Source organism: Mobula birostris, chromosome 5 (assembly GCF_030028105.1).
Source record: "Mobula birostris isolate sMobBir1 chromosome 5, sMobBir1.hap1, whole genome shotgun sequence".
NCBI lineage: Eukaryota > Metazoa > Chordata > Chondrichthyes > Myliobatiformes > Myliobatidae > Mobula > Mobula birostris.
Window position 1 is genome coordinate 199,033,806 of NC_092374.1, and position 13,737 is coordinate 199,047,542.

Below are 13,737 nucleotides of genomic sequence, written 5' to 3' on the forward strand. Positions count from 1 at the left end.
ATCTGAGCCAGGACCCCCGGGTTTAACCAAGTCCAGTATCATCTTTTATTTATTAATTTATTTATATGCAAACATTGACTTCTCTAACTTCCGCTAATGTCCCACCTCCCCCTCGTACCCCATCCGTTATTTATTTATATACACACATTCTCTCTCTCTCCTTTTTCTCCCTCTGTCCCTCTCACTATACCCCTCGCCCATCCTCTGGGTTCCCCCCCTCCCCCTTGTCTTTCTCCCTAGGCCTCCTGTCCCATGATCCTCTCGTATCCCCTTTTGCCAATCACCTGTCCAGCTCTTGGCTCCATCCCTCCCCCTCCTGTCTTCTCCTATCATTTTGGATCTCCCCTCCCCCTCCCACTTTCAAATCTCTTACTAACTCTTCCTTCAGTTAGTCCTGACGAAGAGTCTCGGCCTGAAACGTCGACTGCACCTCTTCCGAGAGATGCTGCCTGGCCTGCTGCGTTCACCAGCAACTTTGATGTGTGTTGCTCCACTACCATCTTGTCTGGGAGTGGACAGTGATGCAGTAATTCCCTCTTGGTGCAGGGAAAGTTTACCAATCCCACCACCAATGGGAGAAATTCTGAAAGAGAACGAGCTGCAGAATTGGCACGAGCTATTGCTGCCGCAGGGAGAGTGGATCCTGTCGGATTGAAACAGAATGTTGGTGGAGGGTTTACTGACCCAAGTACACCGAACTCCTGAACCAACTCCTATCCCTCGCTTTCTTCAACAGGAAATGTCTGATGTTTGAGAGAGCGGGAGGGAGATGGGGAGAGAGGAGGGTGGGAGGGAGAGAGGGATGAGGGGGTTCAGAGTGGAGAAGGGAGGAGGGGCGAGGGATGGGGGGAGAGGAGGAGTGAGAGAGGCCAAGATGGAAGGAGAGTGGAGATGGGGGTGGGTGGAGAGAGTGAGAGTGGATGAGAGAAAGTGAAAGAGAGTGTCAGTGAGAGAGAGTGGGTCTGAGGGACAGCGGGAGGGGGAGAACGGGGGAGGGGGAGGGGATGGGAGGGGAGGGAGGAGAGACAGGAGAGAGAGGGGATAGAGTGGGGGGGAAGGGGTAGTGGGGTCAGAGAGGGTGGGGGAAGTAAAAAGTGGGAGAGTGAGAGAGAGGAGGGTGGAAAGAGAGTTGGCAGGGGGTGAGAGATGGGGAAAAGGGTGAGGTGGAAAGGGGAGAGAGAGAGGGTAGGAGGGAGAGACGGCGAGGGGGGAGAGAAAGGAGGGATAGTGGGGGAGAGAAGAGGGGAGTTTCAGAGAGGGGGCGAGAGAGGGGGGAGAGAGGTGAGGGAGAGAGGTGTGGGGAGAGAGGTGTGGGGGGAGAGAGGTGTTGGGGAGAGGTGTGGGGGGATAGTGCTGGCAGTGAGGTGTGGGGGGATAGTGGGGGGAGAGGTGTGGGGGGATAGTGGGGAGAGAGGTGTGGGGGGAGAGATCGGGGAGAGAGGTGGAGAGAGTTGGGGACAGGGAGAGTGGAGGGGCAGTAAAAGTGGGAGAGGGAGAGAGCAGAGGAAAGAGGAGAGGGAGATGGGGGGAGAGTCTTGAGAGAGGGGTGTGAGAGGGGAAGAGACTGCAGAGCGAGTGGTTGTAGAGAAATGGCAGAGAATGGGGAGGGAGAGTGGAGGGGAAGTAGGAGTGGAAAGGAAGGGGAGAGCTCGAGTGGGGGCAGAGAGGGGAATGTCGAGGGGGAAAAGGAGAGACAGAAAGATGGGAGGGGAGAGGGAGAGTTAGTGGGGGGAGACAGAGGGGAGGGGGAGAGAATTGGGGAGGAGAGATTGGGGAGAAAGAGGGGAGGGCAGAGAGGGGGTGGGTGAGGGAAGAGCAGGGATAGTGGAGAGCGAGAAGTGGGTAGAGACGGGGAGAGGCTGTAAAGAATGGCGGAAAAGCAGAGAGGGGATGGGGGGAGAGAATGGCTAGAGGTTTGGGAGAGGGGGAGGAGGAGAGAGAGAAGGGAGAGAAGAGAGGGGAGAGAGAGATGGGGGGATAAGAGAGGAGGAAAGGAAGGAGTGGGAAGAGGGGTGTGAGGGGGGGAGGGGGTAGAGAGAGGGTGGTGATGTAGGGAGAGCGCAGGGGTTAGAGAGCGAGGGTGTAGAGAGGGTTTTGAGAGAGGGGGATAGAGAGTGGGGAGGAGAGAGGTGGGGAGATAGAGGGAGTAGAGGGGGGTGTGACTGCATAGAGAGGTGGTAGAAAGGGGTGTACAGAGGGGGTAGAGAGAAAGGGGGAGAGGGATAGAGAGAGGAGGAGAGAGACGGTCGAAAGAGCGGTTGAGAGTGGGTAAATAAATGGGTAGTGAGAGAGGGGTCAGAGAGAGGGGTAGAGAGATGATTAGGGAGATGATGTAGAGAGGGGGTTAGGGAGAGGGGTAGAGAGAGGGAGTAGAATACAGTAGAGAGGGAGGGGGTAGAGAAGGAGGTTTAGAGAGGGGGTAGGGAGAGGGGAGTAGAGGGAGGGGTTAGACAGAGGGAGGGGGTAGAGAGAGAGGCTGTAGATGGCAGAGGTAGAGAGTGAGAGGTTTGAGAGAGGGGCTGTAGAGAGGGTAGCGAGAGAAGGGATTCGAGTGAGAAGGGGTTAGAGAGTGAGGGTTGGAGAGTTTGTAGATAGTGAGGGGATAGAAAGTCAAGGGGTAGAGTGAGGGAGTTGAGAGAGGGGGTAGAGAGAGTGGAGGTAGAGATAGGGGGTATAGAGAGGGCTTTAGAGAGATGGGGTGTAGAGAGAGGGGGTTAGCGTCAGGGTGTTAGAAAGAGTGGGTTGGAGGGAACGTGTTGGAGGGAAGGGGTTACAGGGAGAGGAGTGGAGGGAAGGAATTGGATGGACGGGGGAAGAGAGAGAAGGGGGTAGAGAGAGGATGTAGAGAGTGAGAGGTAAAGAGGGTGTGTAGAGAAAGAGGAGTAAAGAGATAAAGGTTAGAGAGGGGGTGGAGTGGGAGAGAGAGAAGCGGGTAGAGAGAGGGGTGGTAGAGAGAGCTTGTTAGAGATGGGGAGAAACGGGGTAGAGAGAAATGTGAATAGAGAGAGCATTTTGGAGAAACGGGGTGGTAGGGAGTTGGGTCCTGAGAAAGAGAGGGTGAAGAGAGAATCGGGTGTGAGGGAGAGGGGTGTGCGGAGTGAGAGAAGCATAGAGAAAGAGAGCTGTGTAGAAAGAAGGTAGAGAGAGGGGATAGAGAGAAGGTGGGTAGAGAATGGGAGGGTAGAGAGGATGTTTGGGAGAGTCGGGGTGGGGAGTGTAAAGGGAGGGCATTAGAGGGGGGTTAGAGAGAGGAGGGTACAGAAAGGGAGGTAGAGGGGGTGTAGAGAGAGGGTGTTAGAGACAAGGTGTTAAGAGAGTGGGTTGGAGGGAATGAGTTTGAGGTAAGTGATGGGAGGGAAGGGGTTACAGGGAAAATTTAGGGGGAAGGGATTGGATGGATGGGGAAGAGAGAGAAAGAGAGGGATAGGGATAGGAGTAGAGAGAGAGGGTACAGAGAGGGGGTAGAGAGAGGGGCTGGTAGGGAGTAGTGTGCAGAGACAGAGAAGGGTGCAGAGGGAGTGGGGGTAGAGAGAGGGGGCAGAGATAAAGGGTTAAAGAGAGAAGGGGTTACAGAGTGGGAGAGGGCTTTGGAGAGTGGGGGTAGAGAGAGTGGTTTGAGTGCGAGGGGGTAGAAAGTGAGGGAGAAAGAGGTAGAGACAGGGGATGGGGAGTATGCTTGGTAGAGTGGGGGAGTGAAGTGTAAAGAGGGCATTAAGAGAGGGTGTTAGAGGGGGGTGTTGGAGACAGTGGGTTGGAGGTAAGTGATGGGAGGGAAGGGGTTACAGGGAAAGTTTGGAGGGAAGGGATTGGAGAGAGAGAAAGAGAGGGATAGGGACAGAAGTGTAGAGAGAGAGAGGGTACAGAGAGGGAGAGGGGCTGGTAGGGAGTAGTGTGCAGAGACATGGTGCAGAGGGAGAGAGGGGTGCAGAGGGAGAGGGTGCAGAGAGAGAGTGAGGGGTGCATAGAGCGAGAAGAGGAAAGAAAGGGGGCTAGAGGGCGAGGGGATAGTGGCAGGGTAGAGAGGGAGGGTATTGCGGAGGGGAGTTAAAGAGAGTGGGTTTTGAGAGAGGGCTTTAGAGAGTGGGGTTTAGAGGGAGGGGTGGGGAGAGGGGGGTAGAGAGAAGAGGGTAGAGGGGGTAGAAGGAGAGAGGGGGTAGAGAAGGGGTGAGAGAAATGGGGTAGAAGGATAGAGGGTTTGGTAGAGAGAGGGGCTGGTAGGGAGTGGTGTCAGACACAGGGAGCAGGGTGCAGGTGGAGTGGGGTGCAGAGAGAGGGAAGCGGGATAGAGAGTGGGGGGTATAGAGGTAGAGAAGGGGCTTGAGGGAGAGGAAACAGTGGTTAGAGAGAGAGGGGGTTAGAGACAGGGTTAGAGTCGGGGGTTAGAGATGGCGTTAGAGACAAGGGGTTAGATTGGGTGGGTTGGAGAGACGAGGTGGGAGGGAAGGGGTTAGACGGACGGATGAGGGGAGGAGAGAGGGGGGTACACTGGGGGGTAGATAGAGAAGGATAGAGCGAGGGAGTAAGGCGGTAGAAGGAGGGGGTAGAGAGTGGGGTTAGAGGGGCGGGGTCGAGAGGGTGGGTAGAGTGGGTAGGGAGAGGGGTTAGAGAGATGGTTGAGAGAGGGTATAGAGAGAAGGGATAGAGAAATGGGGTAGAGGGATAGAGAGTTGGTTTGGAAGAGACATGGAGAAGGGTGCAGTGGGAGAGCGAGGGTGCAGAGAGAAAGAAGGATTAAGAGAGAGAGGGTGCATAGAAAGAGAAGGGGATAGACAGAGGGGATAGAGAGAGTGATAGTGAGAGAGGGATAGTGGCAGGGTAGAGAATGGGAGGGTAGTATTGGGGAGTGGGGGTAAAGTGAGTGGGTTTTAGAGAGAGGGAGTTTCGAGGGAGGAGAGAGGGGAGAGGGGTGTAGAGAGAGGGTGTACGGAGGGCTAGGGCGAGATTGAAGGGGGTAAGAGAGTGGAGGATACAGAGTGGTTAGAGAGAGGGTGTTAGAGAAGGCTGGGGGATTCGGTAGAGAGGGGATAGAGAGAAAGAGGTGGTTAGATGGGGTGTTAGAGATGGTGGTGGAGAAGGTGGCGGAGACGGGATTAGAGAGAGGGGGTTGGAGAGAGTGGGGTTAGAAAGAGGGGTTTAGAGGGAGGGAGTTGGAGGGAGGGGTTGGAGAGATGGGGTTGGTGAGAGAGAGGGAGCAGAGAGGGAGAGGGAGAGGGGGTAGAGAGAGAGTAGAGAGGGAGAGGTTCAGAGGGAAGGGGTTGGAGAGAAGGGGTTGGTTAGAGAGTGTGTAAGGGAGAGGGGGTAAGAGAGATCAGGTTAGAGAGACGGGGGCAGCATAAAGGGGATTGAAGAGGGATTTAGAGGGGGGTGTTGGGCGTATTGGGGGGGTTTGGAGAGGGGATTGGAGGGGGGGGTTGGAGAGAGGGGATTGGAGAGGGTTTGGAGAGAGGGGGTTGGAGGTGGGGTTCGAGAATGGGGGTTGGAGAGGTTTGGAGAGAGGGGGTTGGAGAGGGGGTTTGGAGAGAGGGGTTGGAGAGGGGTGGGGTTCAAGGGGGGGGTGCAGAGAGGGGGTTGGAGAGAAGGGTTTGGAGAGTGGAGAGAGGGGTTCGAGAGGGGGTTCGAGAGGGGCTTGGAGAGAGGTTTGGATAGAGGGGTGAGGGGGAGTGAGGGTGGTGAGGGGGAGTGGGGGTGGTGAGGGGCAGTGGGGGAGGTGAGGGGCAGTGGGGGAGGTGAGGAAGGGCAGGGGATGTGAGGAAGGGGAGTGGGGGAGGTGAGGGGGAGTGGGGGAGGTGGCGGGGTGTATGGGAGGTGAAGGGGAGTGGGGGAGGGTGAGGGGGTGTATGGGAGATGGGGGGAGGTGAGGGGGAGTGGGGGATGTGAGGAAGGGGAGGGGATGTGAGGAAGGGGAGTGGGGGAGGTGGCGGGGAGTGGGGGAGGTGGCAGGGTGTATGGGAGATGGGGGGAGTGGGGGAGGTGAGGGGGTGTATGGGAGGTGAGGGGGAGTGGGGGATGTGAGGAGGGGGAGTGGGGGATGTGAGGAAGGGGAGGGGATGTGAGGAAGGGGAGGGGGTGTGGGGGAGGGTGAGGGGGTGTAGGGGAGGTCGGGGGTGTGGGGAAGGTGAGGGGGTGTGGGTGAGGTCGGGGGTGTGGGTGAGGTCGGGGGTGTGGGGGAGGTCGGGGCGAGTGTGGGAATGTTAGGGGTGTGGGTGAGGTGAGGATGAGTGGGGGAGGTGAGTTTGTGTGAGATGTATTATTCAGACCTGTTGGGCTGCAGAACACAGGTGCAGCAACATAATATTTCAGCCTGTGTCAGAGTGGTGATTGATCTTCGGTGCAGAAATACAAACCCAGTTCTAGGAATGTGCCACCATGTTCTCGAGGTTGGGGTGAAGCACGCAAAGCACAAGGGTTTGGAAAATTCCACCCAGAGCATTTCATTCACATGACAAGGATTAGTTCACACAACAAACAATAGGTGGAAGAAATCAGTGAGCAGCATCTCGGGGGGTGGGGGTGCATTTTGGGGGAGTGAAGTGAAATTTTGACATTTCCTGCATCATCTTTATGCAGGTTTTCAAACGAAAACATCCAGTCTTAATGCGGCTTTACCCTAAATATGAAAAATATCTCTCCTCACCAACCTTCTCTCCCCCTGACAGATTATGTTTAACCCGCTGCTCCCAGAGAAGATTGCTCACTCCAAATCTGAAGTCTCTCTTATTATTTTAAGGAGCCTTGCTTGTAAACTACAGGGAATTTGTTTATTATTCTTAATTTATAAATCTCTAAACAGAGCTATGTCATGAAGGATTTAAATAATTCATCCCAACAGAAGAAAATACTGATTTTATTAAATAAAATGGCTATTTCTTGTAGTTTCTGAATATTTCAATATTGAACTCTTACCAGACTCTATGATGGATTTCTGAAGTTCCAGCTCTGAAAAGACAGACCAGTGGTATATTAGAACAACAAGAAGTTTTCAGGACGATTATTTCACTTCAGATGCTGGAGATCTGAAAAAATAGGGAACACTCAGGGGGTCAGGCAGCTGCGGAGAGGATCATCAAACTCATGGTTGACCATCTCCCATCAGAGACAAAAAAATGTTGAAGTGGTGACAGATGTCAGGCAGAAGAGCCAAGTGAGGAAATACACCGTGGGTCTATGGTAGGCTCAAGGATTAAATGACGACACATAAACCATTACCAACAGTTGCTGTCAGAAAACATGAACACAGCGATCATGGTTTGAAGTGGTTACACTCAGTGTTGAATTTGAAATGCTGTGAGATACCAGCTGTATATGATGCTCACAGTGTGACCTCATCTACATTCGTGAGACCCGATGTAGACTGGAGGACCGTCTGGTCAGCCCCATCAAGCAGGATTTCCTAGTGGCCAACCATTTTAATGCCGGCTCCCTAAAGTCCATCACTATCTCCTTTGCCTTACTGATGTTGAGCTGAAGATGATTCAGCTTGCACCATTTGACAAAGTCAAAGTCCAATACCAGAACGCAGATGAGCAGATTAAGCCATTCAGCCTCTCGAGTCTGCTGCACAATCCAGGATGGCTGATCTCGGATCCCACTCAACCCCACGCACCTGCCACTCCCCAAATCCTTTGATGCCCTGACCGATTAGGAAACAGTCAACTGCCGCCTGAAATACACCCATGGACTTGGCCTCCACCACAGTCTGTGGCAGAACATTCCACAGATTCACTACTCTCTGGCTAAAAAAAACTTCCTCCTTACCTCTGTTCTAAAAGGTCACCCCTCAATTTTGAGGCAGTGGGAGAAAGAAAATGCATGCCAACAGGGCAATATTACAATAGTCATGTGGGACTTCAGTATGCAGGTAGATTGAGAAAATCAGGCTGGTACTTCCCCATAACCTCATCCTTAACAGATTTCAACAGTTTAGCAACCACTGAGATTAGGCTAACTGGCCTATAATTTCCTTTCTTTTGCCTTCCTCCCTTCTTAAAGAGTGGAGTGATATTTGCAAATTCCAGTCCTCCAGACCCATGCCAGAAGTCCTCCACCAGGGTCCTGTATTCATCCTCCCAACCTCCCTTTATACACTATTGCTAAGTTATCAGATAATTTTCTACAGATAACATGACTCAGTGTTGTATCTAAAGTCTGAGATATACAGGGTAAACAGGAAGGGAACCAATACCGTTGCCTGTGGGGTCCCAGTGCTGCTTATAGCCATGTCTGACACACAGCTGTGAAGCCACACAAACTGTGGTCTGCCAGTCAGGTAGTCCATTATCCAGGATACAGTGGAAGTGCTAACCTGCATTGAATGGAGCTTTCCCCCAGCAATGAGGGCTGTATGGCATCCTTACAGTGCTTCTCTCCTAACATGCCTATCACCTCCCTCTGATGCCTTCCCTCTTCTCTTTTTCCTTTCTTTCCAAATCTTCTTTATTATTATTCTCCAAAATTAACAAGAGTACATCGAAGTAGGCAACACTTACAATGTCTCAAGAGAAAAAACATTCTTTTAAAGATTGAGAAAAAATTGGTGACAAAAACAAAAGAAAAGAAAAACCTACTGAGCAAGGAAAACTGACAAAAAAAGACATTAGGTGTAACAAGCAAATGAACCCCATCTTTTCTCAAAATCAAACATAGGTTCAAAAGTTCGACTTCTAATTTTCTCCAAACTAAGACATAGCATCACTTGAGAGAACCATTGTGACAAAATGGGAGCTGATGTATCCTTCCACTTCAACAAAAATGGCCCTCCTAGCTATCAATGCAACAAATGCACTAACATGCTTGTCAGACAAAGAGATATAGCGGGTATTTTGAGGAATTATTCCAAAGAGCACAGTTAATTTGTTAGGTTCTCTTCTCTTTTTCCATTCCCCATCCTGACTTCCCTCTTACTGCTTCTCCTTCCTTGCCTATCAGCTCCCTCCTCCTTCTCACTCTCCCCTGATCCATTCTCCCCTCCAGTTGAGATCCCTTCTGCTTCAGAACTACTTTTTCAGTCTATCATCTCCCATCTTCACAATTCAATTCTCTCCCTCATCCACCAATCTTTTCCCTCACCTGCCTTCACCTACCAGCCTCTGGATTGTACTCCTTCCCCTCCACCCATGTTCTTGCTGGCTTCTTCGCCCTTCCTTTCCATTCAAGGGTCTTGGTCTGAGACGTTGACTGTTTATTTCTTTCCACAGATGCTGAGTTTCTCCAGCATTTTTGTGCTTTCCTACTAAAAATATGACGTTCTGTTCTTCAGCCCCGGTCAGCCTCTTTAGACCATTGTAGGACACTGTGAGTGGAGAGCTCACAGGGATATGATATGTAATGAAAATGCATATTTTAAAATTTTGTTTGTGCTATTAAACAGTTATCATACAAACTGTGCCCAGTCTCACCACTGTAGAGGAGCCTAAATATCGGGAACCAAGTTACAGGAAGTACAAGTGAATCAGTGACCAGCTGAACCTCCTGGCACTTCATCATGCAGACACAGGAGATGCAACATTGGGCAGTTTTCTTCCTTACTTCCCAGCTCTATGGCCATAAATATTCTTACCAGAGACAACGTTCACAGCTGGAATGTCAGAGCCTGCTGGAAAATGTGGATTTTACATGATTTCTCCAGAAAATGCTCTGGCTTTCACAGAAATTTCAGAGGGAAACTGGGAGATTTTCCACTGGATTTCCAGGCCAGTACCTCACAATATTGCAGAAACATACCTTTTATGCGTCTGTTTTGTTTCACATTCCAATAAATCACAGTGGAGTTAGCAGCAATTACAACACAAATGGTGAAGACCAGTGGCAGGACCCATTCAAGAACAGCAGGGAAGAGATCATCTGTAGAATAAAGATCAGTGAATGAGACAATGAAAAAATCTGCAATGCACCCCAGCGGAATTAGTTCAGTAAAACTCCATGAGGTGGAAAGTCCACAACTGCCCAAGCAGCCTCCTCCTGTAATGTCAATAGGTGTTTACTGGAAGAACCAGAAATGGCTGCAATGGACTGTTATAATGGAGGCTCTGAGACTTCATCACTGTCACTGATGTTTAATTGTAGAGATATACAGCACAGAAACAGGCCCATCAGCCCAACTGGTCCATGATGACCAACATGCCCCATCCAAACTGGTCCCATTTGCCAGTGTTTAGCCCAGATCCTTCTCAACCCTCCTTGTCCATGTGCCTGACAAATTGTCTCTTCAAATTGTTTATTGTCATATGTCCGTTCATGAAGGCACCAGCTGAAAGAAATCACACGCTTGCAGCAACATCACAGGCTATACAGCATCACAGAGGAAGGTGTTGAATCATCATGGACAGAGGTAAGGAACTGCAAGGGTAAAAAGACACTGATGGGAATTGTATACAGACCCCAAAACAGTAGTAAGGATATGGCCTACAAATTACAGTGGGAGAAAGAAAATGCATGTCAAAAGGGCAATATTACAATAGTCATGTGGGACTTCAGTATGCAGGTAGGTTGAGAAAATCAGGCTGGTGCTGGATTCCTGCAGGAGGAATTTCTAGAAAGCCTATGAAATAGCTTTTCAGAGCAGCTCGTTGAGCTCGAATGAGAATCAGATATTCTGGATTGGGTGTTGTGCAATGAACCAGAGTTGATTGGAGAGCTTAAGGTAAAAGAACCCTTAGGGGTGATCACTGAAATTTGAGAAGGAAAAACTCAAGTCAGATGTATCAGTATTACAGTGGAGTAAAGGGAATTACAGAGGCATGAAAGAGGAGTTGGCCGGAATTGATTGGAAAAGAGCACTGGCAGGGATGATGGCAGGGATGACGGCAGTCAGCAATGCCTGTAATTTCTGGAAGCAATTCTGAGGCACGGAATATGTACATCCCAAAGAGAAAGAGGTTTTCTAAAGAAAAGGTGACACAACTGTAGCTAACATGAGAAGTCAAAGCCAACATAAAAGCCAAAGAGAGAGCTTATAATAGAGCAAAAGTTACTGGGAAATCAAAGGATTGAGAAGCTTTTAAAAACCAACAGAAGGCAACTAAGAAAGTCACTAAGAAGGGAAAGATGGAATACAAAAGCAAGCGAGCCAATAATATTAAAGTGGATATCAAAAGTTTCTTCAGATATATAAAGTGTAAAAGAGAGGCAAGAGTGGATATCAGACCACTCAGAAATGATGCCAGAGAGGTCGTAATGGGGGACAACAAAATGGCAGATGAACTGAAGAAGTATTTTGCATCAGTCTTCACTGTGGAAGACACGAGCAGTATGGTGGAAGTTCCGGGTGTCAGGGGTCATGTGGGTGAAGTTACCAGAACAGGAGAGAAAGTTCATGGGAAACTGAAAGGACTGAAGGTAGATAAGTCACTGGACCAGATAGTGTACACCTTGGAGATCTGAAAGAGGTGGCTGAAGAGATCATGGGGGCATTAATAATGATATTTCAAGAATCACTAGATTCTACAATGGGTCCAGAAGACTGGAAAATTGCAAATGTTACTCCACCCTTAAGAAGGGAGAGAGGCAGAAGAAAGGAAACTATAGGCCAGTTAGTCTGACCACAGTGGTTGGGAAGATTATGGTTGATTTTTAAGGATGAGGTCTCAGGTACTTTGAGGCAAATGATATAATAGGCCATAGTCAGCATGGTTTTCTCAAGGGAAAATCTTTCCTCATAAATCTGTTGGAATTCTTTGAATAAACAAGCTGTATAGAAAAAGGAGAATTGGTTGAGGTTGTGTACTTGGATTTTCAGAAGGCCTTTGACAAGATGCCACACATGAGGCTGCTTAACAAGCTATGAGCCCATGTTATTACAAGAAAGATTCTAATATGGCTAAAGGAGTGGCTGACTGGCAGGAGGGAAAGAGTGGGAATAAAGGGGGCTTTTCTGGTTGCCTGGTGGTGACTAGTGGTGTTCCACAGAGGTCTGTGTTGGGACTGATTCTTTTTACATTATATGTCAATGATTTTGATGATGGAAATGATGGCTCTGTTGCAAAGTTTGCAGATGATATGAAGATAGGTAGAGGGGCAGATAGTTTTGAGAAAGTAGAGTGGCTACAGAAGGACTGACAGATTAGGAGAATGGGCAAAAAAATGGCAGATGAAGTACAGTGCCGAGTAGTGTATGGTCTTTCATTTTGGTAGAATAAATGAAAGGGTTGACTATTTTCTAAATGGAGAGAAAATACAAAAAAAAACTGAGACGCAATGGGACTAGGCAGTTATTGTGCAGGATTACCTAAAGGTTAATTTGCAGGTGAGTCTGTGGTGAGGAAGTCAAATGCAATGTGCTTTTTCAAGAGGACAAGAATATAAAAGCAAGAATATAATGTTCAGACTTTATAAAGCAGTGATCAGGCCTCATGTGGAGTATTGTGAGCAGTTTTGGGCCCTCATTCTTAGAAAGGATGTGCTGGTACTGCAGATGGTTCAAAAGAGTTTCATGAAAATAATTCCAGGATTGAATAGCTTGTCATATGAAGAGCGTTTGATGGTTCAGTGCCTGTATTCACTGGAATTCAGAAGAATGAGGGGTGACCTCAATGAAACCAATTGAATGGTGAAAGGCTTGATAGAGTGGATATGGAGAGGATGTTTCCTATGTTGGGAGTGTCTAAGACCAGAGGACACAGTCTCAGAATAGAGAGGTGTCCTTTTAGAACGGTGATGTGGAGGAATTTCCTGAGCCAGTGAGTGGTGAATGTGTGGAATTCTTAGCCACAGGCAGTTGTGGATGGCAAGTCTTTATGTGTACTTAGGGCAGACATTGATAGACTATTGATTAGTCAGGCATGAAGGGAGAAGGCAGATGATTGGGACCGAGAGGAAAATTGGATTGGCCATGATAAAATGGCAGACCAGACTCATTGGGCCAAATGGCCAAATTCTGCTCCTATATCTTATGGTTTAATGGTTTCTCGATACTCTAACCCAGGGGGAAAAGACTGTGAATTCATCCTCTCTATGTTCCTCATGATTTTATAAGATCACTGGTTCCTGGAGTTATAACCAGGGCAGTTGGTGGAGATAAGCTCCCACTACCAATTTAATATTCCCAATGGACCGCATCTCAAATAGTCCCTGTCAATCAAGTCCAGCTCCTGCCCTTCCAGTGTGGCTCAGCTACTAAGCATGGTGGAACCATTTCTACTGACAGGAGAAGGCCAAAAGCAGGTTCTGGCAGCTTAAGACTCGTCACTTTGAGCTGGTGGAGCTCGTCAGCTGTGGTTAGCAGATCATCTAGCAGATGGAAAATCCTAACCTCAATCCTCCGCTGCCTTGTGGCTATAACCAGTCATATGGGGATGGGTTTGGGAGTAAACCCTAAGGAAAAACCAGGAGTTAGTGTCCTACAACAAAACTGATAACAAACTGTATTGGTTTCTGCAGTTCCTTTTGATATGTCGGCTGTTTGGAGAGGGGGAGCCTGCTGCATGAACAACAGATTATTCTCCATATCAAACTGCCCTGACTTGTGTACCAGTTTATATAATCATGTAAACAGCTCAGATGCAATATCCATGTTTGACCCCAACCAATGGAAGGGCCTCATAAGATCAACTCTCAGTCTCATTTGCTCCAAGGAATAAAGTCCTAGACTCTGCAACCTCTTCCCATTACTTAGTCTCTCAAGTCCTGGCAAGATCGGCAATATCCTTGTAAATATTTCTGCATTCTTTCCAATAGCAGGGTGTCGGAAACAGAACAGGCCAGTGTGCTAAAAGCTCCCTTATCAACCTGTGCAGATGTGAC

The 13,737-nt window shown here is 49.2% G+C and overlaps 1 protein-coding gene across 1 annotated transcript in view; it reads right to left on the reverse strand.

Moving 5' to 3' along the window:
- Positions 1-13,737, reverse strand: part of LOC140198255 (butyrophilin subfamily 3 member A1-like) — a 110,107-nt gene that overhangs the window by 10,708 nt on the left and 85,662 nt on the right. Inside the window, exons 5-6 of the mRNA XM_072259312.1 lie at positions 9,721-9,840; positions 6,904-6,936 (exon numbers count right to left, since the gene is read on the reverse strand). Of these exons, the coding sequence (XP_072115413.1) occupies positions 6,904-6,936; positions 9,721-9,840 (153 nt within the window). The remainder of the gene's footprint in view (positions 1-6,903; positions 6,937-9,720; positions 9,841-13,737) is intronic.